The sequence below is a fragment of the Lampetra fluviatilis genome, chromosome 49 (assembly GCF_964198595.1).
Source record: "Lampetra fluviatilis chromosome 49, kcLamFluv1.1, whole genome shotgun sequence".
NCBI lineage: Eukaryota > Metazoa > Chordata > Hyperoartia > Petromyzontiformes > Petromyzontidae > Lampetra > Lampetra fluviatilis.
This window is the reverse complement of record NC_136323.1, coordinates 9,177,285-9,201,173: the sequence shown is the minus strand read 5'-3', so window position 1 is coordinate 9,201,173 and position 23,889 is coordinate 9,177,285. Positions and strand designations below refer to the sequence as shown.

The 23,889-nt window shown below is 49.6% G+C and overlaps 1 protein-coding gene across 3 annotated transcripts; it reads left to right on the top strand.

Annotated features, from left to right (window-relative positions):
• Positions 1–2,562: 2,562 nt before the first annotated feature.
• On the top strand, positions 2,563–22,054 carry DPP7 (dipeptidyl peptidase 7). 3 transcript variants are annotated; one of them, XM_078878096.1, is made up of 14 exons: positions 2,564–2,725; positions 3,354–3,486; positions 4,818–5,035; positions 7,685–7,824; positions 8,843–9,006; positions 9,934–10,069; positions 11,257–11,338; positions 12,260–12,426; positions 13,424–13,484; positions 15,037–15,155; positions 15,674–15,830; positions 17,479–17,543; positions 18,916–18,983; positions 20,173–22,054. In XM_078878096.1, exons 3-14 carry the CDS (start codon positions 4,819–4,821, stop codon positions 20,255–20,257), a joined length of 1,461 nt encoding a protein of 486 aa, XP_078734222.1. In that variant the 5' UTR covers positions 2,564–2,725; positions 3,354–3,486; position 4,818; the 3' UTR covers positions 20,258–22,054. The 3 variants fall into 3 exon arrangements, with proteins under 3 accessions (XP_078734224.1, XP_078734222.1, XP_078734221.1); XM_078878095.1 differs by having other exon boundaries at positions 2,566–2,725; positions 3,384–3,486; XM_078878098.1 differs by lacking the exon at positions 3,354–3,486 and having other exon boundaries at positions 2,563–2,725.
• Positions 22,055–23,889: the final 1,835 nt, after the last annotated feature.

The window sequence follows — 23,889 nt, the reverse complement described above, 5'->3', positions numbered from 1 at the left end:
GGATCTTTTGACGCAAGAAACTAAAATCTGCCAATGTCTGGCATTTGAAATATTTATATCAACGCTGGAAAAGGGCATCGTTTACAACATGTTTTAATGTTAAGTTCATCTGATATCGACCTGCTGCTGTGTGTAGATACGTACAGTATGTTCAATTTATTTCACACCGTACGTAGCTAACCGTGTTCACGACAACAGAACGGAGCCCCCGTGGTCTGGAGCAGGTTCTGCCGACTGAGGCCGACTGCGACGTGACACAGTCGGTTGCTAGTTAATACCAAACATTTCTGCTCTTCGCGTTTTCATTTTCTCGGTGTCATCGGCTCTTCCGTCTCAAGCTTGTTTTTGCTTAATATGGCGAATTAGAAATCCTGGTCTCATTGATTTTGTGAATAGAAATGTAAAAGTGAGTTAAAAAAGACAAGAAACCAAAACGGATGCGATGTCGTTAAAGAGGCTTTGGGGGTGGCAACACTGGATGGGGTCGAGCGCATCGAGCACAGATCTGGGTAGAGGCCCCACGGACAAGTCAGTGGCTGCAACGACCACCACTGGGCACTTTACTGCAACAGGTTGTCAATGAAGGGCCCATGCACCATAGCACGGTTCACGCTCACGGTACATATTGCGGTGCTAAGGTCCACGTGGGTGAAATGCTGCGATTGGCAATGTTTGCCCGTTCATTTCCCATTCTGCCCTGCATACTGGGGGCAGAGGTCAAGTCTTTTTATTATTACACGCTTTCTTTTAACTCACTCTGTTGTATCCTCAAATCTTGTAACTCAATTTTAACCCACTTCCCGATGTGGTATCGACTGCAAACGTTGTATACTTATGTCATGCTGATGACAATACTATGTTCTATCATAAAAAATCTATATTTTTAACATCATTTTTTATGTATTCGGCTTGGGTCTAATTGTCCACAGTCAACTGACGTTGGCTGTAATTGGCCACGGTCCGGGGCCACTTCCTGGAGTCGTGGAGTTCAGCCATTACTCGTACATTTCATAAAAGCGTGTTTTTAAAACAAGTATTTTAAATATGTTACTTATTCCCCCAGCGCTCACCAAAATGCAAGTGGCCCAGCGAAAGGCGGCTGACGAGGAGGAGGAGGGGGGGGAGTGGAGGGGGTGGACACCGCGCGCCGCCCGCTCACAGGGAGCGGGGGGGCGTGCGTCGACCCCCCACAAATGCTTTAGGGGCCGTCCATAAATGACGGCACGCGATTTTGGACGATTTTTGACCCCCCCCTCGTCACACGACGTCACAAAAATCAGACCGCCCCCCCCCTCAAATATGACGTCACAAAGCTCTGCCCCCCCCCAAAAAAAAAAACATGCTTCAAAGCGCTTTAAACTATTGTCATTGAAGTGCGTATTTAATGTGGCGCTGCACTCTGATGTTGTAGGAAATAACATTTATGAAAAAGTCTAATTAATTAAGTAGATCGTGTTGTCTATATTTATTTAAAGTTGCGCATTTTGATGTGACGTCACATTTCTCACCCCCCCTCTCGTCACACATCGTCACAAATGTCTGACCCCCCCCCCCCCCAGGTGCGTGACGTCATTTATGGACGGCTCCTTATGGCGGAACTGGTCCTCAAGAATGAAACCAAAGGAAGCATGGTGATAGATGGATATATACAAAGATGGAAATAAAAACTTTATTTTAATGTACGTCATCTCAGCTCAGTCACCAATACAACGGTAATGTTGAATTCGCTTTTTCAATGTGGCTATTATCTCAGTTGGGAGATTGCAATTGTATATTTGTGTGACCGTCACGCCTTAAACGTCTCTCTGCGGTCAATCGACCAAGGGATGTTCGCTGCTTCGCTACCGCACGCCGTTGTCCAGCGAGCAAAACGTGCGTTGAACTTCTTTCGCACCGTACGCAGCCAACCGCGCGGATAGGAGGGGGAATGGACAACAAACTAAACACACAAAAACAATATCGATTTGAAGCTTTCGTGACTGCAGGAATCCATTATCTTTGGATCTTTCGGTAAAGTCACGTAGGTAGAAAATTAATAGATCACGACGTTTCGATCGCGACACAAGCGACCGTCTTAAGGTGGGACAACCACAGCCAGAAAAAACTGCTGTCGGTTTTCTTGCTGTGGTTGATGATGACGATCGCTTGTGTTGCGATCGAAACGTCGTGATCTATTCTTTTTCTACCTACGTGACTTTACCGAAAGATCCAAAGAGTACACAAAAAGCAGTTCTCAAGGAATGAGTTTGTCAATATAGATGATTTTTAAGTGCGTAGCTCCAGTGGCTTCCTAATATCGGAAAGAAGAACGTTCCAGACGGCCGTAGAAGCGCGTCTATGAAGGACCCCCACCGTACACGACGGGGGGAGGGGGCCGTGAGCTGGAATCGAACTCGGGTGGCAAGGGTTTGCAGCGCAGGGCGCTAACCGCTGCACCACCGCTCCCCCAGATAGCACGAGCCACAGTCACGTGACGACGGGTCAGCCGCCCACGCCTTGTGCCACGTGACTAGTCACCCCCCCCCCACCGCGTGCCTCGTGATTGGTCACGTGAAGGATCACGTGAAGGGTCACGCGCGCGCCCGGTGCCGGTATAAGAGGTCACGTGGCGGCTCTCAGCTGATCGCTGTGGCCGAGGAGGAAGCAGCAGCAGCAGCGGGCGGCGTGAGGAGCGCGGAGAGTCTCGCTTGAAAGCCGTCGCTGTGGGCTAAAGGCGGTACTCTCGGTAAGTCTTCGCGATCGCTAGTCCCCAGTATCGATTAAGCCTTTACTATCGCTAGTCTCCAGTATCGATTAAGTCTTCACTATCGCTGGTCATTCCTGTGGCTCGCGTCTTTACTGTCGCTCGAGTAACGATTCGCAACCACCCCCCGCGTGTTGTGTCCGTGCCCCATCATCGTCACGTTCACATCCGCGCTCCTTAGTCGCACCGCGTGCCTTGCTGCCTCCTTGTGCCAAGTGGCAGAAAGGTTGAATGGATGGGGTTGCCGGCCTTTGTTTCGTGTGCGAGGAGCGGTGGCGCAGTGATTAGCGCACTGCGCTCAGCTCCGAGCAGCGAGCCCAGTTCGATTCGCGCTCACGGCCGACACCGGTGACGATTAACTGAACCGGTTCTGGGCCTCAAACGATGTCAGCTCGGTGCGGTGTGTACTTAACATCGCCACTCGGGAGACAAAGGCGGCCGGGCGTGGTGTCTGGACATCCACCCGCCCCCTCGTGCGCCGTGCCGGCCTTCATACTGCCTGCTTCTCTCTAACAGCACTTGCCCCAAAAGTATATTCGGGCTATACGGGGGATCTTTGCTGTGTGTTCTGTATATTTTGTATTTTTTGCGTGCCGGACTGCATCTGTAGATGGTGATTCATGTGGTGATCCATCTACAGATATCCCACCGAACTCGGAGCTGTCGCTGCAGAGAGAAAGCAGCAGCACTGCACCGCACGCGGAGCCCCTCCACGTGTCACCAATCTTGCAACTCTCCCCTCTGTAAGACATGGAGCCGTCGCTCTCACAGTGCACTGCTCAGGGTCACGAGATCTCGGTGGGCTATCGATAAATTGATCACTCTTCATACGCGATTGCGATCATACATATTTGAGCGTCGGGCCCATGATCTGTCCACTGCTGGATAGAGGCCTCCCCCGGGCGAACTTTGCCGTCCCCTGCCCGGTCCCACACACAACCCGTCCTCGCTCGCGCGCACGAGATAATGTCACCCTCCATCGGTCCTTCGAACGACGCACGATGTCTGACTCGCGTTCTCTGTATCCACGTGCTCCGCTTTCTGTCCCGTATGCAAGTTGAACTTCTTTCGCACGTACGTAGCCAACCGTGCTAAGCGGAGGTGCGGGGAACGACAGTAAACTAAACACAAAAAGAAATGTGACGTCACATCAAAATGCGCAACTTTAAATAAATATAGACAACACGTTCTACTTAATTAAATAGACTTTTTAATAAATGTTTTCTCCTACAACATCAGAGTGCAGCGCCACATTAAATACGCACTACAATGACAATAGTTTAAAGCGATTTGAAGCATGTTTATTCTTTTTGGGGGGGGGCAGAGCTTTATGACGTCATATTTGAGGGGAGGGTCTGACTTTTTCTGACGCCGTGTGACGAGGGGGGGGGTCAAAAATCGTCCAAAATCGCGTGACGTCATTTATGGACGGCCCCGAACTAAAGTCACCTGTCTTAAAATACCAATGCCTAAAACGTGCATACGAGAATTGGAGGCTGCACTTTATTAAATAAATACATTGAAATTGTGATTTGGCATATTGGTTTGTTGCGTTTTCATTCTGTGTAGCTGCCCACACAAATAACCTTCGTGATTAACAACCATCGGGTGCGTACAGTGTGCAGTGGATTCGTTTGTGGTGAAACGATTGGTCCTCGTGAAAAAAGGCAAACTCTTGGGAGGAGGGGTCCATGAGGATGAGTTTAAAAAAACCACTGCTGTAGACCGACGGGGCTTTTGCTGATCCACTGCTGGATGACGGCATCGCCATGCCTGTGTAGGCCACGGGGATATATTTTTACCATACCGCACACCGGTTCGTGTGGGTTGGTGGAGGCGGAGAGCATAGATGTGGACGCATATAAATACAGTACAACGCTTTATATTGCTGTCAACTGTGTGGCCTTACAGCATTGCCTTTGCCTGTACGTGTTGATCACTCGTACTAATAATATCCACACGCGGGCCCGGCTCTCCTCCCCGAGATCTAACAAGATGGGGGGCAAGTTGCGGGCGATGTGGTCACAGGCTGAGCTTGTGAGTGTCGTCGTCCGTTGTCGTCCGTTGTGTACAGGATGATGATGGCTGCCATGCTGACAACGACGACGACGATGATATTGCCGCTGCTGCTGTGCGCGCTCTCCGCGTGTGCTCTGCCCGCCGGAGCCGCTGCCCTGCCCCTTCCTGGCTCCTCTGTTCAGCTGCAGGTGCGCTACTTTGACCAGATTCTCGACCACTTCAACTTCAACTCCCAAGGGGACAAGACCTACAAGCAACGCTACCTCGTGTCAGGTGAGCTGCTGCTCCTGCTGCTGCTACTCCTGCTGCTACCCCATGCTGTTGCTCCTGCTGCTGCTCCTGCTGCTGCTACTCTTGCTGCTGCTGCTCCTGCTGCTGCTCCTGCTGTTCCTCCTGCTGCTGCTCCTGCTGCTGCTTCCGTAGAAACGAGAATATTGGTTCCGAGCACTGCCGTGTACCCCTTTTGATCAATCCACTGCTAGACGAGGGCCTCCCCCCACGTTGTGTGGGTTTACTTGACCGTACTTCACCAGGCGGGCCAGTGCTGCCATAGGCTTGCTGCCATGACACAGCCCAATATTGTGACTTCACCAACATCCACGCGATTTTCAATTAATTGTGAACGGTTCATAATTCGGCTCTCATCAATTCAAAATGTTCCTAGTTTGTGCATGGTAGAATCTATAGGAGATACTGGCTTCACATGAACCAATAACAGCATGGGCTGTAAATGTTCGATTCTTAAATAGTGCAATGTGTTAACTAGCTGCGCCACTGCTCTACACACACATACACAAAGATTCCCCATACAACCTTAACAGACTGTTGTGGAAAGTGTTGTTAGCGAGCACCTATGAAGGCTGGCACAGTCATGAGGCGGTGGGTGGTAGGATGCCCAGTTGTCTGTCTCCCCAGTGAAAATGTTTACACATTGTTAGAGGTACTCATTTCAAGCTGATATGATCTAGGAAAGGCCCAGGACGGGTTCAAATTATTGTTCGGGAATCGAACTCGAGTCGCCAGGTTCGGAGGGGAGCGAGCTAACCACTAAACTACCGCTCCTCACAGATACACACAGATGCATGGATGATTGAACTGGTGGAGACGAAGGGCGACGTTCCTTGTTTTAAAAACCATCGGGTGCTACCGCAGTAAAGTTCCAGCTCAGATGTTTGTGCACCAAAAGCCACCAATAAGTTTCAGGGAAAGATTTTATCCCAACCCCCCCCCTCCACCTCTTATTTATGGTGTATCCACACAGCCACTCCAAAGGGTAGGATCATACCATCAGAAGGTGAGATGGGCCAAACTCTTCAGCATCACAGCACAAATTTGTAATGATCTCCTATGAATGTAATATTGTGCTAACCAGACATGGCAACGAGTTAGCAAAGCTTGGCATCGATAATTATAGGGTCGTGCCACCAACAGACAATCGCTGTGCATGGGCAATTCCGAATGTGTCAAGGATGGGAGGACATGTGTCTTTGACACCCGATTGGTTTAAAAAACACCGGGGGCACGTGTGTAGCGAAGCTGACGAGCGCAGCGTTAATATTTATGACCGGCGACGAAGGCGATGATCTTCCTTGAAATGTTTCTTTTTAAAGGTGGGCGTTGGTTGTTTACTTCTCTAGCAATTTGGAGGTGAGGCTGCTGGTTGTTGACCCACCCAGATCCCACCCCCACTGACCCCCCCACCACCCTGGATGCACGTGACTACAAAGGCTAGGCGGTCAACAAAAATAAGTCACTTGATTGAATTTTGTAACAAATTAACCATTAGCATCAGAGCAGCCGAAGGCCACTTTCATTAGTAAAACTCGATGCTGCGTTTCCACAGGCATTAGATATTATACCAAAGCTTTAGTTTGTTGTCCTTCCCTTCGCACCTCCGATTAGCACGGTTGGCTATGTTCCGTACGGAAGAAGTTTAACATACACACATACAAAGCTGTGCTGGACCACTTTGGGACAGGTCCAGTACGGGCCGGTTTTTATCTCAATATGTGGGTCCTTGGAATTGTCCCCTCCTCCCCTCTGCCCAACCCACACTCCCATTTTTACTTTATTATAAATTAGAACCGCCACTCCTTCTACCGTTGTGATCTCTGCCATCAATACGGAGACGTACACATGCATGTAAATGTTGCCTTTAACTCGTTTGCAAGTCAATTACCAACAAGTCCATTTCTAACCCTCCACCACTCGACAGTTCCAGTCAAACAAAGTTGTGTAAGCAGTTTGTCAACCTTTTTCTCGCTCTTCAACATTCCTTCAGTTTTACTGCTAAACCAAATCAATCGGCACATTTGCCCACTGCGTGACAACTTGATTTGATTGGTTGTCAAACGTTGGAGGGTTTTATAAAAAAAATTGGCATTATACCTTCACAGATCATCTAACCCAAAAGAAACAACTTGTGCATCACAGCATTGATTGTGAAAGTCTACGTATAAATGTATGACTCGGTTTGTTAATTAAGGTCCAGTCAGTCGATCGCGTTATATCCAATTCGCATCTGCGTTATGAAAAAAAATGTGTTCCCTGGAACTCCCTCACGCCAGCAAACTGCTGTCGACTGCCGCTGGCCCTGTGTCCAAACCCAGCCTCGTGACGTGTTCTGCTTTTCCATTGGGCGTCTCTTTCTCTCTTTAAACCCAATATGCCCGCCATGTCCTGTACAGCCTTTTGAGATGCGGTTTTCATATTGATGCAATCTAAATCCAGGTTGTACATTATTTCAAATATTTTGTACTGCACTATATTGTTGCCTTCGAGACACAAATCCCGCTTGAAAAAGAAACCAAATCTCAGCAGCGTGCGCACTACGACATAGATTCATCGATTGAAAATGCCCCTCTCGTCTTTTGAGGTGCAATGCGAGATCTTTGATCTTTGTGCGTGCGTTTTTGGTTTCAGACCAGTACTGGGAGAAGGGCGTCGGACCGATTTTCTTCTACACGGGCAATGAGGGAGACATTTGGGCATTCGCCAATAACACCGGCTTCATGATCGAGCTGGCGCCGGAGTTTAAAGCCCTCATCGTGTTCGCGGAGCATGTACGTCTCGCCGGCGCCATCTATGTCCGTGCTGTCCCTGTGGTGTCCGTGAAGTTTCTAGCTGCTGTCGCTCACGGCTCGCGGGTGGCGCTCACGGCCCGCGAGTGGCGTTCGAGCCAGGTCACTCGACTTGCAGATCGGGTGTCTTTAGATTCGTCGGCGATCCTCCGCCGTCGATGACGTGGGGGGTAGCAGTGATGGTAGCGAAGGGGACAGGAGAGAGGCCAATTGAGTCTCTCCGCGAATGAGCAGGGGGGGGGCATCGCTCGTGTCTCTCGTGATGTCTTTATTGCATTGAGTCCTGCGTTGGTCAGAGTAGTCGACTCCCAAGATGGGAGGCCGAGAGTTACAAACCTCTGCTTCATTCATCATCATCCTCTTGGGTTGATGCGCGAGTTGTATTTTATTCAGAAAATAAAAACCGAGCGAGGAGATGAGAGATGTATTGCAAACAAAGAAATAAGACTGATAGGAAACAGATGTGTATAGGAGGATGCAAGAATTATAAAAAGAAATTCAATGTAACTGATGTTGGCCAAACATCACAATGCTAAGACATTGCCTGCACATTTCTCAATTGGGTTTCCGCATAGCAGCCGCACCCCCACTGCAGGGAAGTTGGCGATGACCCTCCTGAGGAGAGTCTCGAGACTCATTGTGGCTTTCCTGGGTTGGGCGACTGTCTCCGATGCTCCAACATCACCCACAGAGCTGATAACTCCAAATATACAGCAGGTGTTAGGCTTGGGATTGAACCCACGATCTCCTGCATACCAGGCGAAGGAGATGACATCTCACCACCGCGGTGCCCATTGCTGGTTCCCAGCATGCACCAAGTGTCCTGAGAGATCGATGTTTTTGTGGTACGGCAGTCACACTGCAGTGGCTTATCATGTGGAAATGTATAGCAGCCAAATATTCTGAAGTATGATGCACAATGTACGAATGGTTCTATCGCCATCGTACGTAGCCAACCGTGCTAATCTCATCTCGCCGCACTCTTTGCCTCTGACGGCAGCGGTACTATGGCGAGAGCCTCCCTTTCGGGAAGGATTCCTTCCGACTGGACACCATTGGCCTGCTGACCATCGAGCAGGCGCTGGCGGACTTCGCCGTGCTGCTCGACAGCATCAAGCAGAACTTTGGGGCCCAGATGTCCAAGGTGGTGTCGTTCGGAGGAAGGTGAGAGCGGGGATGGGCGGCCGCGTGTGACCAAATCGACGGCCGTCGGTTCCCCCTCGTTTGCCTGGAGCCAGAGTCCGCCGCCGGGCATTGTCAGGGTGAATTGGGGTTGCTCGAGGAGTTCGTATTGGCAGTGGCAGGGACACCCAAGTCGACACACGCCTCCTCCTGAGTTCCAAAGTTCATTCCCTCGTGGGGCCGGTTTTCTCGAAGGGGGCTCGTGATGGCTACATGAGAGGCTTGAGCCAGCAACGGTGGGTCTGAAATCAAGAGTTTCGGCCACCCGTGATTAAACTGGGCTCTCAAGTGAGGTCTCGATCAGTGACTGTACAAACTCGAGCCATCGTACGTCGAGATCGAGTTAGATTTTTTTACTCCATAGGAGAGAGGTAAGGTATTTTTATGACTATTGAAACAGTACAAGGTGTGGAAAAGATGGGGAGGAGTGATGTGTGGTGGATTGGGACTGCGTGAGGTGTTTGACGCCAATCGGAAACTGCACTTTACACACTGGGCCTGATAAGAATTTCATTAAAGAAATTATAATAACCGGTCAAGTTGGCATATGAATAGATGCCTATTAATAGCTATTGAATAACAAACAAACCCTTCTATCAATCAAAGGTATTACTAAAATGGCCCTTCTTTATATGCTATGAAGAAGGGTTAATGTCGCCTATTATACATACTCTTCCATTTGAGGCCACTGTCATTTGACCAGTGTCAGTTTTGTTCTTTATGCTCCTCCACCGCTGCCAAAGAAGTGTCGCCAAACAGCGTGTCCATTTTAGAATTTGCTCCATAGGCCACCTCCGATTGTAAATTCCATATCTGTCTGCCTATCCCAGCGTGCCCTGTGTCGCCCCTCCCACCTCACCGTGCGTCTCTGTGACTGTGTGTGTGTGTCTTTTTTCTGCTCATCTTCAGCTATGGAGGAATGCTGAGCGCCTACTTCCGCATGCACTACCCCCATCTGGTGGATGCTGCCCTGGCTGCCAGTGCCCCCATCCCCTTCGTGTCTGGACAGGGAGACCCCCTGCAATTCTTCCGGGATGTCACGGCTGTGAGATACGCATACCAAGATCCCCCGTGTAGCCTTAACAGACTGTGGGGGCAAGTGCTGTTAGCGAGTAGCACCTAATAAAGGCCGGCACGCCGCACGAGGGGGTGGTGTGGCCAAAACCACGGCCAGCCTCCCTTGTCGCCCCAGTGGCAATGTTTACACACCATGCAACGTACTCATTTGAGGCCGAGTCGACCTTGGGGAGGCCCAGGACCGGTTCAGATATTCGTCACCGGTGTCGGCCCATTAGTGGGAATCAAACTCGGGACGCCGCGTTCTTAGCGCAGCTACGCTACAGCTCTCTACCCTACGGCTATGAGATGCGTACATACGCATACAGTCCCTCGCATGGCTTCGAGTGTCCCGAGGTTACATACGCAGTGCCAAGTACACGGTTAAGGCTTGGCCATGAGGGGAGGCCCTGGACAAGTTCGGACGCGATTCTCATTCCGTGGGTAGTGCATCATCTTATGGCTCCCTCACTGTGATGGTGCCCGTATGGCGCCCAGCTGTGATGGTGCCCGTATGGCACCCCAGCTGTGAGCCCCCCAGGCCAACCAGCCGCAAGAACGATAACAGAAAAATCTATATGACCACGGGGAGAACGTGCAAACTCCAAATATGCTGGCGTCTGGGTGGGGATTGAACCTACGAGCTCCTGCTTACAAGGCGAAGGAGATAACATCTCGCCACCACAGTGCCCATTGTTAGCTCCCAGCATGCACCACGTGTAATGAGAGAGCGGTGTTTTAGTGGTATGGCTTTCGCACTAGATTTGAAGCGTTCGTGACTTCAGGAATTACTCTTTGGTTCTTTCGGTAAAAGGCACACTGCCTATGTGGGTGTCTCTCTCTGTTTGTCTCTGTGAGTCTCTCTTTGCTTGTGTGGCTGTCTGTGTGTCTCCGTGTATATGTTTTGTCTCTCTCAAACTTAGCAATCTTTGGAAGAACGTAATCAACCAGGTAGGGTGTTGACTGTTGTGTTGGCCGGCTCTCTGTGTTGTATTGCATTATATTTCCAAGTTTACTATTATTGTTTTCTCATTCATTTGTACCTGATGATGGTTGCTTGTGTTGCAATCGAAACGTCGTGTTCTATTATTCAATTTAATGGCTTTTCACACTGCAGTGATGTCACTGGTTTGCTTCGCGCGATTACATTTTTATCTTTTTTTATTTTTCTTGTAGGACTTTGAGAAGTACAATCCTAAGTGCCCGGACATAGTCAGGGCTGGTTTCATTGAACTCAAGAAACTTGCCGACAAGCAAGGTAAGTCTGATAGGTGCCAAAGACATTGCTTCCTTGCTCATGAATTGCCTCTGGAATTCTGTAAACTTCAATTTGTTTTGTTTACAGGTAAGGCCCACTGAGCTGTATAGCTCTTTTTCAGAAGCTACCTGGCCACAAATTATAGCTCAACAAAGTGGCTTATCACGTGAAAATTTATAGCAGCCAAATACTCTAAAACGCAATTTTCTAGATGTGGAGGGAAAAACCGGAGGACCCGGAGCAAAATCCACATGACAACGGGGAGAGGGAACATGCTAACTCAAAATATACTACAGTCGTCAGGGTTGGGATCGAACTGGCGACCTCCTGCATACCAGGCGAGGTAGTTAACATCTCGCTACCGTGGCAAGATGTTAACTACCTCTATTGACTTGCTGTACTTGGGGGATTCTTATCGTATCTTCTAAATCTGACTGGTGGCGTCCAAACAAAATGAGATCAACCTCGCTGTTCCTCTTCAATCTACGTCGCTCTCCCACGGTAAACCCTGAGCAAAGCTTGTTGGCCAAAAGCTTGAGATTTCTTCTGAATGGGAGTACAAAAAAAACTGGTTTGATTCAACTTGATTTTGAAAGTTAAATGGCGAGGTGATATCTGAACCCTGTCGTGGGGTATGCATCCCCCCTTCAGCCCACACTGACCGCTGACCGGTGTGATGAAGTATGGTCAAATAACCTCCATGCCCCGCACAGCACGGGGAATCGCTCGTCCAGCTGTGGATCGACGAGAGCTGTGCGTGTGCACGCGCAGAGAAAGATGGCCATGCATGGCGTTGGTCGCCCACCTCCTCGTGGGCAGTGCCGCACTTCATTCGGCACTTCTAATCCCGAATAACACTTGAGCCAGCGGTCTGTTGAAGTCTACACTGGGGATCTTTGTCTGTGTGCGTTTTGTGTTCAGAGTGGGCTCAGATAGCGCAGCGGATGCGCCTGTGCCAGGCTCCCGGCTCTGCTGCGGACGTGCGGCACATGTACGGCTGGGCGCGGAACACCTTCACCTACCTGGCCATGCTGGACTACCCCTACGCAGCCTCCTTCATGGGCTCGCTGCCCGCTAACCCGGTCAACGTGGGTGTAACGCCGCCCGCACGCGATTAAGCACGGAGCACTGCCAATAACACGGCATACGCACAGTATTAGGTGGGGTGCCACGGTGGCGAGATGTTAACTACCTTGCCTGGTATACAGGAGATCGTGGGTTCAATCCTGACTCTGACACCAGTTTGCATGTCACTCTTCCCGTGGTCATTTGGATTTTTCTCTGGGTACGGTTTTTCTCTCTACATTTATAATTCATATCATTGTATTCAGAGTATTTGCCTGCTATAAATTTCCACATCATGATAAGCCACTTCGTTGAGCTATCATTTGTGGCCAGGTTGCTTCTGAAAAAGAGCTACATAGCTCAGTGGGCCTTACCTGGTAAAATAAAAATCTTAGCATACACAGAATGCGAGCACTGCGACAGGAACATAGGATCACGTGTGATTCCAGTGTCTGCATGCGCCAGCAAGTTTGGTGCGTATTAAGCCAGCAGATAAAATGGGCAACCATTATGGTTGGGACTTGAACTGTGGTGGGAATCCTATATAGGGAAGACTGAGCACTGCCATTAGTTGTGCAGCTACAGTGGTGGCTCCCAGCATGCACCAGTCATAATGGTGCAGCTGCAGTTGAGGCTCCCAGCATACACCGCTCATTTTGGTGCAGCTGCAGTAGTGGCTCCCAGCATGCACCACTCATAATGGTGCAGCTGCAGTGTGGCTCCCACCATGTACAGTGGCTCCCAGCATGCACCACTCATCGTGGTGCAGCTACAGGGGTCGCTCCCAGCATGCACCGCATGGCAGTGTGGTTATCCGATGTTACAGCAGCCACCGCAGTGGTGCCACTAGAGGGCGCTGGCGGTTTGCATGAACATTGAGGACTTTTAATATTTTTTATTTCAGTGTAAGAAGCTGCTAACCCGTTTCCAACAGCCCAGCACGCATGGAGTCTGTGGTTCTACAAACCGAGAGCCAAGTCCTTTTAGTATTGCGCGTTCCGTTCGTGTGCTTCTGCGTAGGTGGCCTGTGACCTGCTGCTCAACAGCAAAGATCCTCTGGACGGTCTGACGCAAGCTGTCGGTAAGTTCGAACTCAACCCTCCAGTGTCTTCCTGCTCAATGTATGTACGTTGAACTTCTTTCGCACTGTACATAGCCAACCGTGCTAATTGGAGGTGCGGGCAAAAAATAAACTAAACACAAACCAGTTTTAAAGAAATTAATTTTGAATCTCGATGATTTAAAAGTGCATAGCTCCAGTGGCTTCCTAATCTCGAAAGGAAGAGTATTCAAGATGGCCGCGGAAGCGCACCCGCAAGGGCGACGATGTATGTGTGAGTACGCCCTGGCCTTCATAGGTGCTACTTGTTAAACAACACGTGCCCTAACGGGCTATACAGGTGGACCTTTGTCTTCGTATGTATGTTGAACTTCTTCCGCACCGTACGTAGCCAACCCTGCTAATCGGAGGTACAGGAACTGTTGATAACATGGCCAATATGAAGTACTGTGATGCTGGTGGTTGGGTTCAATTCCTGGTAGTGGATCTTTTTATCTCACTTTGTAATGTAGAGGTGTTACGTACCGGGGTGTAGCAAGCCATTACGTTGCGGTGTCTACATCACGGTCCGTGCGTGGGGTGTCTACATCAACGTCCGCATACAGCCCCGCCCCTCGGGGGGCAGTTGGGTATATAGGGCGGTGCGCGAGAGAGCTCGAGGCAGTCGTTGGAGCAGAAGAGCCAGTGAAGACGGAAGACGGAGCAAGCTAGGTAGGACCCTGGGACCCCTAGCCCCGCCGCCCTTATCAGGGCCGGGACTCTGTTTGGCTCAGTGGTGAGACCCTGGGAACCCCCGGCCCGACGTCCTTATCAGGGCCGGGTCCGAGCGGGCCAGTGGTTGGGACCCGTACCCTGGCTAGGTCGGGTCAGATAGCCTCCCCTAGGAAATACATAGACGGAGGACCTGAGAGCATAGCTGGTGTCAGGCACGCTAGCCGTAGGCTGTGTTCCTAGGCTGTATAGCTGACTGTTACTGTTGTGTGTTATAAATAAATACGTGTTGCCTCCGTCAAACGTCTCCTGCACTACTTACGCCGTTACAGTAAGATAAAAAGAGTTATTTTGTATATATTTTTAGAGTGATTTGTTCATCTTTCCTATACTTTGCACTCCTCTCATGGTTTTATATTGTTGTGGCTTTCCGACCTGCCGCGACTGGACATCTGTGAAAAAGAGCTTTTCATTAGCTAATCGGATTCCTCGAGTAAAAATAAATATTCGAATTCTGCTCCTGGATCAACCCGAGTTGGACTTTGAGGTAGACTCATCCTTTAAATGGGTATCTGGTGCGTGGTGTAAATGTCAGAACCTCAACACTGGGGTGACGAAGGCAAAGCAGCTGTCGTGCTGATCACACCACCTCCTCATGTGCCGGCCTTCATTAGGTGCTCACTTAACTGCATTTACCCCAACAACATGTATTTGCAATGGGGGGTGGGGGGGGGTCTTTGTCTGTGTGTCTGTCTATTGTATGGGTGTGCGTGTGTCTGTGTATATGTGTGCACACACAAGCTCCGTGGTGAAGTTAACCTCCAGCAATTAATAGCAAACGGTGAATGTTTTCCGTGTCCAGCTCTTTTCTACAACACCAGTGGAACGGCCAAGTGTCTCGATCCAGCAGCCGAGTTCATCGAGTGCGCAGACCCCACTGGGTGTGGATTAGGCCCCGACAGCCTGGCCTGGGACTACCAGGTGATGTCCCATCACCACCAGCACAGTCACCATTACATCACCACCCTGAACCACCATCACTATCACTGCTATCCCTGCAATAACCATCATTATTACGGTCATGATCACCATTGTGATTACCTGCACACCAATGTCACTCCTCCTCCTGATCGCACGGCGCACGGTAGCAGAGCCCTTGACATGGTGGTCACGACTCCACAGGAAACCGGAGAATTTCACAGTTGTTTTGCTCCAATATCGGTGTGCTCCATTGCTGTATTTTTTTTCTTTTTGCTTGTCAATTCGGAGACCCGTCTCACTCTTGCGAAATGAGACTGTCCGCGTGTCCCGAGTACTCGCCTGGTTACACGAACTATACTCGACGACAAATGCCACTTGTGCCATGCCTACTGCTGCTTGTCACCACTTTTTCCACCACAACTACCGCTGCCTGCACCGTTACTGCTGTCCGCTGCCTCCGCGGGCCGTCCCTTCCGCTAACGCTGCACCCGCGCCTGCGCCCGTGAGAGCGTGTGCAGGCGTGCACGGAGATCAACCTGCTGTGCTCCACCAACAACGTGAGCGACATGTTCCCCGCCCTGCCCTACACGGCAGCCGCGCGGCGCGACTACTGCGCCAAGCGCTGGGGCGTGGTGCCACGCGAGACCTGGCTCGCCACGCAGTACTGGGGCAAGGGTGAGCAACACCCACACAGCTTGGACCCCCGGGGGTGGCACAGGCTGGCCGGATAGATCAGGCTAGCTGAGGGGAGGGAGTGGTGGCGCAGGGTGGCGCAGGGTGGCAGGTTCGCGTAGAGTAGCAGTGCCGGTGCAAGGTGTCACAGGGACTAATCTTCATTTCGGGGCACTACTTTGGCCTAGCTGAGATATCTGACCTGCCCACACTGAACATGTGTGATAAAGAGCTTCCTAGCTCATTGGACTCCTCCAGTCTAAATAAAGATTCTGATCCTTGGTTTAGATACAGATTTGAGCTGCTTTTCTATTAAAACCCGGATTCTCAATTGCCGAGTTGATGACCTCAGCCTTGTTTCCAATTAACTGCTAAAACATTTAAAACGGCTGGTGTGACCTCGGAAGGCTCAGAATGTGGACGTCAAAGGAACTCTGCTTGGATCCGCTGGCTGCTGGTGCCACCCTGGAAGCAGCAGCCAGGATTTGATTTCCCCCTCTACATTGCTTTGGATTGATAGTTTTAAATAAAGGAGATAAAATCATACCCACTCGTTTAGCATTGCGTATCCTAGAATTTAGCTTCATTTACAGAAAAACAAAAGTAAATCCTTGGGTTCTCGCTGGCAGTCTATCTGGGCATGGCGTTACCCACAAGGCCTTATTTGAGTGAAACACATTCAGCTCTCCCATGCTTACAGCCACCCGTAATTTCCGTAGCATTTTGGCCGATTTAGATTACTTAGGTGGGGACATGACTTTTGCAAAAACAATTGCTTTTTAGGAGTTGTGTACGTTAACTAAAATATTGCCACCAATGGCATAGAAGCGTAGAGGTGCACGATACTGCTTTGCCATTTTTGATGACCAACCCCGATGCGTTTTTCACTTCCAGCAACGGATAACATGGCTGACGCTGATGATCCATTGCCCAACAAAACTTGAGGAGTGTAACACGTGGGCTTATGCGACCAATATCCATAATACAGGGGCTTTTTTGGGTTAGATCGCGTAAATATATAAATGTGTCATTAAACCCGCCACCACCCGACACAGCCAGCTAGTAAGGTTTGTCACGTAAACAGAACATGCCAATTCGTTACTAATACAGCACACCGGTGTGTTTGAGAGAAAATCCACAACATTTACAATCTGAGTATGACGTACACAAATCTGGCTGTCGCCTGATGAACCTAGTTGTAATTACTGGCGAAACGTCGTACTCAGATTGTAAATGTGGATTTGCTCTTCAACACACCGGTGTGCTGTATTAGTAACGAATTGGCACATTGTTTACATGACAAACCTTACTAGTTGGCTGTGTCGGGTGGCGGCGGGTTTAAATACACATTTATATATTTACGTGTTATAACCCAAAAAACCTGTAAAATTTGAGGATAAAGTTGCGTTGTTATTTGGGACTTACCTTTAAGAAAACTGGCCCAATTGACTTAAAGGGTTCCAAGATGCGGAGGCAAACCATAAAAAAAATATTATTTGTGAATCTGAAAAACGCATTTGCCCACAACCAGTATCTGTAGACCTCCTTACTGCCAATTGAATACCTCAAACAAAAACACATCGGTGGAAACAGTTGCATCATCGATGCAAATGGAATGAGTTTCTTGACTGGTATCGTATCCATCTCCTAGACGTGAACTCCTCAAGCCAGATCATCTTCTCCAACGGAAACTTGGATCCATGGGGAAACGGAGGGGTGAGTTGAATGAACGAATCAGTCACTTGACAACTGGGTCCCAGGTTAAATAAAATAAACCGCGCACACGCACGTTCTCTTGAGCAGATGGGCCAAGTATGGGTCGGCCGAGGGCACTCGTAAATTAGCCATGTTGGAGAGAGATTTCGGTGATGATCCGGCGGCTGAGTGAGCTCATGCCTTGCCCGGAGCTGCCGATGTCCTGTGTTTGAGTCTGGGTGTCAGCCGTCCGTGCCTAAACCAGGGTCTCAAGCATGGCGTGTTTGTGGTACCAGCATGAATGACGCTGTGTAAAATGAAAGTCATCCTATTTTTTTCAATCAATTATTTTAAAGCTATTGTGTAAACGTTTTGTTTGCCACACTTGAGGGATGCCAACAAAAGAGAGTTTTGGTTGACGTTTGCACCGAGGTCCCCAGCAGATCACACTGAATGGGCGTGGTTCTTGAGCAACCACAACTCGTTACGCAGCACAGATTGGTGCCTTGCCCGAACTCTCAACTAACACACAGGCGTCTCGATTTTTCCAGCAAATCTCCATGGACATAAGGGGTCTTGATTAGTATGAGGCTGATCATATTTACACCTCAAGTGTTTGTGATTGTAATGTTTCTTTGCTGCTAAAATGAACATTGGTCAGTGCTCGTCAAATATTGCAAGTCCTCATCTTATGGCGGAGGCCCTTGTCTCACATAAGGGCAACCACCATTGAATTCCTGCAGACTGGTTCCGGATTCTGTCCATCCTGGAAGCGAGGAGTCAATCCCAGACCGGTACCGAGCACGTGACCGTGGTTGTGAGTTGTACCCAGTCCGCATTTATGACTGGCTGACACCAGATGTGGCTGCAGCTCAGGGCGCTTTGCTCTCAGTCAGCAGGTTGAGAGTTCAAATCCTGTTCGGCGGGTGGTTCAGCCCATGGTCATGCTTCCACAATGCAGTGACCTTTGCTTTTTAATCTTTTCCCATCACATTCACCTCTAGGTCTCGGAACGCGGAAGCGGCTAAGCGTGAATTTTACTTAGAGAGGCGTAGTAGCGCCGTTGTTTTAAAATACATTTCACTCGCCGCAAAGAACCGTAGCGACACGACCACCGCACTCTTCAGTAGCTGGTGCCAAACTGTGCCACGCCCTCCCGCATGACCTTTTGGGAGCCTCCGTACCAATAAAGTTAGTTTTAGTTTTTCTTCCAGTTTCATTTTGATGATGTACGCGTACGTCATCTGAACGGGAAAGGGTTAAGAAGTCAACGGTGGTCATATCTAGAATGGCCTTGGACATCAGAATGTGGAATTTCCCCGCTGGCTTACTTATGGCCACCATGGGAGACGAGCGTTGACCCTCGTCCTGTCCGGGGTTTGTGTCCGAGCAGTTCCAGCAAGACGTGGGCGGCAACGTCGCTGTGAAGGTCATAGGAGGCGCCCACCACCTGGACCTGAGGTGAGTGCGCATCGTACTGGTGGTGATGGCGAGGGTGGTGTTGTGCTTGGGGGCGATGGTGGTTGTTGCACACATGCAGAACTTCTGTTTGCAGCGTACGTAGCCAACCGTGCTCATCGATGGACAACAAACTAAACAAAAAAGCAGTTCTAAAAGAAATTAGTTCTCAATCTAGGTGATTTTAAAAGTGCACAGCTCCAGTGGCTTCCTAATATCAGAAGGAGGAGTGTTCCAGACGGCCGCAGAAGCGCATGTGAAAGTTCTACATGGCAGAGATGGTGCTGTTGACGGCGACCCCTCATTTGTGAATAATGCCCACGAGCTGGGCTTTGGAGGCGATGCCATTTTTAGGTGGCAATGCCATTTTTAGGTGGCAGTACAGCAAATAGACTGTGGTACGTGGATCAGAATTTGGCATTGTGTTATTTTCCAGCATTCCTGTCAACCTCCCACACACAAATACTCAAACATGGAATTGGCCAAAACATCCCAATGCAGGAGCCTTCGGAAAATGGATCCACGCCTCCGTGAGGTTTCCCCTGGATAAATCTCCTTCATGTAAAAGCTGTGGCCGTACTCATATTTTGCTTGGTCCGAACCAACGTGGTATTTCCATATTTGTATGGTTGGGTTAGTCTCTACACATGTCGCTGCTAGAGAGGCGCCATGGTGGCGTGATGTGATCTTCCTTGCCTGGTATGCAGGAGGTAATGGGTTTGATCCCGACCCTTGACACCTGCTATATATTTGGAGTTTCCATTTTCTACCCGTGGTCGCATGGATTTTATTTTTTACCTCCAGGTCCTCCGGTTTTTCTCCTCCACATTTATAATGAACGTGCGTTTGGAGTATTTAGATTATTTGGCTGCTAGAAATTTACACGGCACTTCGTTGAGCTATCATTTGTGGGCAGGTCTCTTCTGAAAAGTATCTCAAAGCTCTGGGCTTTACCTCATTTTTTTTTCCCTTTCCTGTACTTTGCACCCCTGTCTTGTTTTTGTATTGTTTGTTGTTGTAACTTTCTGACCCACCCCTACTGGACATCTGTGAAAAAGAGCTGCATCGCTCATCGGATTCCTCCAGTGTCAATAAAATATTCTGATTCTGCTACTTGTGTGTTTTTCATCCCAGAGCTTCCGTCTTGGGCCATTTGCAGGAGGGAAGAGTCATTTCTCATTTTGTGTTTCAGGTACTCGAACCCAGCTGACCCGGAGTCTGTTGTCACTGCCCGCAAGCTGGAGTCCGGTCTGCTGCACACCTGGCTCGCTGTTTAAACCGCGAGGGTCACTGCCACACACACACGCCGCACGCACACACACGCGCACGTCGCATGTACACACGCACACACGCGCACGCTGCACACGCGCACACGCACGCACACGCGCACACACACACACACGCTCGTGCTCAGCCTGCCAGCCACACGGCAATATTCCACGGGTCTCTTTGCTCGGACAAGCGATCGGGCGGTGAGCATTTATGTTGGCGGTTCGTGGAACCAGCCATGGAAATTCCACACACCTATGGTGGGCGTCGGTTTATCAACAGGTTGGCCAAATGCCAAGTTTACACAGTGGTACTGCTCACTTCATTATCCAGCCTGCAAGGATAATAATTAGCACGATTCCCTCCACAACTGGGTATCTGAACCCCGTGACCTTTTCTGACTGATAATCCAAGTGCTGTGGGTAGCCACAATCAAACCAGTGTCCGCAAATAATCTGGCTACGTATGGTTCGAAAGAAGTTCAACACACGTACACAGAAGAGTCTCAATCTGTGTAGAACCTCCGTTTACATTATTCACGATTCCACCCAGATAAGTGGGGGTCAATTTACCACTTGGCTCGGTGTAGCGTAATGTAGACGGTTGTCTTCCTATTTGCCTGCAAAAATCGTGGACAGGCCGGCTTGAAGATCCACAGCCAAACATGGGAAGAGTCACGGATTGGCCACATCCGGAAGTTCTCAGGGAGCTGCAGGCGAGAGGAGTCTCCCTGTTGGTTCACAGGCGCATAAAAAATAAACTTGACAGCAAACATCCAGGATGCCGAGTTGTTATCAAGTATCGCTGAAATAAGCAGATATGGTCTGGTGGATTCCCATATTCACCACCAGGTTACAAATCCCAGGTCCGTGGTCAGTCCTTTCACCCCACCACCACCACTCTCCGTGGTTGATCAAATAATATCCACTTGTGAGCAAGTTCTGTGGAGAGACCGGTGCCCTTCATGGGAATGTGGAACCTCCACCGGTAGTACAGGGTCACCAGAGATGAGCATCACCAATTGGGTCCGCGTATCACATCCTGCACAATGCATCAGCCTCAATGGGAATGACATTAATTCCATCCTGGAGTCTTAAACGGGCTGAATTGAAGAAATTAACATTTGTATCAAAAGTATGAATTATTTTAGATTATTACAAACATAATAGGGAAAAGATCGTGTTAGATATGCCACTTTTATTCAGCTAGGGGTGGTACAATGGCTTGGAGCACTCCACTTACAACCTGAAGGTGTTTAACTTTCAAATACCAGCTGCTGTTTGAATAGAGGAGTTAATCTACAAATCATCCTTGTGGGATACTAACAGTGGCCCTTCTTTGGGAACTGCCACCAAAGGAAGGTTGGAATTTCCACCACTGGCTCCGGGGATACTTCATTTTAGTAGCAAGAAGCTTCGATTTAAAAAAAAAAAGAATTCAATACCATAGTCTATAACATTTGCCCAAAATTGTATAACATGTCATTTGGTTCACGATACAAGCATTTAAACTTGTGTTGACAATGCAGTTACGTACACGCAATGCACATTTTTACATATTTGTAATTCGTGAAGGAGTTACATTTTAGTGACATGTAACAAACGAGACGGACAATGCAACAGCAGGAATAAGAACAAATCCCCGAAGTCAAGTTGTGCCATGGAATCGTGGCGATTGAATCTGTACCATGCCGGAACCAAATAGATGTTTGTCCACTTGCTGAAATGAATACATTTCTTTGAATTGGGGAGGCACTTGATAAAAAACTAAAAATTTAAATAAAGGATGTATTTAAAAAAATAAAATGGTTTCTGCACGGTTGCTGAAGTCGCTTCGTCGGTCGAGGACCTCTGTAAGTGGCAAAGCTGCTGGGATGCACGATATTTGCCCAGAGTTGTTGAAAGCGCTGGACAGTGTAGGAGTGTCGTGGTAAACACGCCTCTTCACTGTTGCATGGAAGGCGAGTACGTACATTTGGATTGGCAAACTGGGGTCGTGGTTCCCATATTTTTTTAAAAGGGGACCAGAGGGTGTGTTCCAGCTACAGAAGAACCACGCTCAGCATCCCAGGTAAAGCTTGTGCCAGAGTGCTGGGCAGGAGGCTCCGCCCGATTGGTCGAGACTCAGATTCAGGAGGAACGATGCGGACTCCGTCATGGGGCAATGGACCAGCTCTTTTCACTTAGATATTTGAAGGGTCATGGGAGTATGCTTCTCCAGTCTACCTCTTGTAGACTTGGAGCATATGACCGTGTTCCCCACAATGTCTTGTGGGAGGTGCTGTGGGAGTGATGTACCGGTGCTGCTTAGTGCGCTATCCAGTCCCTCTGTTCCCGGAGTGAGAGCTGTGTCTGTATTCTTGGTGTTAAATGAAAGTCGTTCACCGTGGGTGTTGGACTCTGCCAAGGTGCGTCTTGTCTCCACTCCTGTTTGTGATTTTCATGGACAGAATATCAAGGTGCATCCGAGGTATGGAGAGTATCCAGTCTAGGGGCATGGAGGTGACATCTCTGATTTTGGCAGATGTCCTCATGGCCTCGTCAGTCTGTGACGTCCAGCGCGCACTTGAACGGTTTGATGCCGAGTGTGAAGCGCCTGGGATGAGGATCGGCACCCCCAAATTTGAGTCCTGGTTCACTCCCGTGAGGCGGGAGATTGTTCTCTCCAGGTGAGGGGGGAACAGCTGCCCTTAGTGGAGGAGTTTAAGTACCTCGGGGTCTCTTTCGCGAGTGATGGTAAGTGGGAGCGGGAGATCGGCCAGCGGATCGGTGCGGCGTCTCCAGTGTTGTGGGCACTACCATTCTATGATAGTGAAGCGGGAGCCGAGTTCTCGAGCAAAGCTCTCAGTTTACAGGTGGCTCTACATTCACACCCTCACCTATGGTCATGAGTGTTGGTTAACGACCGAAAGATGAGATGGCGGGTACAAGGGGCCAAAATTAGGTTTCTCCGCAGAGTTGCCGGGCTCACCTCTCTGTGATCGGGCGAGGCGCTCGGTAATCCAGGAGAGCCTCAGAGTCGAGCCGCGGCTCCTCCAAATCGAGAGGAGCCAGTTGTCGTGGTTCGGGCACCTGGTAAGGATGCCGACTGGTAGACTCCCCCTGGAACTCTATCAGGCACGTCCCACGGGGCGAAGACCCTGAGGTCGGCCCTGGACACGCTGGCAGGACTGTCACTCAGCTGGCATGGGAATGTCTTGAGAATTTCCCCCAAGAAGAGCGAGAGTCTGTCGCCAGGGAAAGGGAGGTGTGGACCGCCCAACTCAACATGCTGCCACTACGACCCTGACCAGGACAAGCGGACTTGAGAAACGAAATGCATCATCTGTTGTTAAAAATGGGACGGCTTTTTAACCAGGTAGGTAAAACTAAAGAGACATCCCCCGTATAGCCTTGAACACTGTTGGGACAAGTGCTGTAAAAGTAGCACCTATTAAAAAGGCCAAACGACACTGCCTCTCACCTGAGCCGAGTTGCCCCTTACGGTCACACTGCCACCCCTCATTGGCTGGTTGCCCCCACCTGTGGAGGGATCATTACACACCTCCCACCTGTGGCACAAGGACTGGCTCATTTTGCATGGGCTATCAGAGACCCACACAAACCACAGGAAGAACACGCAAACTCTAAATATAGAGCGG

Bases quoted from the DNA above. Each gene is read 5' to 3' on its own strand.
- DPP7 (XM_078878098.1), top strand. From the start codon at position 4,819: ATGATGATGGCTGCCATGCTGACAACGACGACGACGATGATATTGCCG. The intron at 12,427-13,423 runs GTGGGTGTAACG...GCTTCTGCGTAG, and splicing joins TGCCCGCTAACCCGGTCAAC to GTGGCCTGTGACCTGCTGCT. The intron at 13,485-15,036 runs GTAAGTTCGAAC...TTCCGTGTCCAG, and splicing joins CGGTCTGACGCAAGCTGTCG to CTCTTTTCTACAACACCAGT.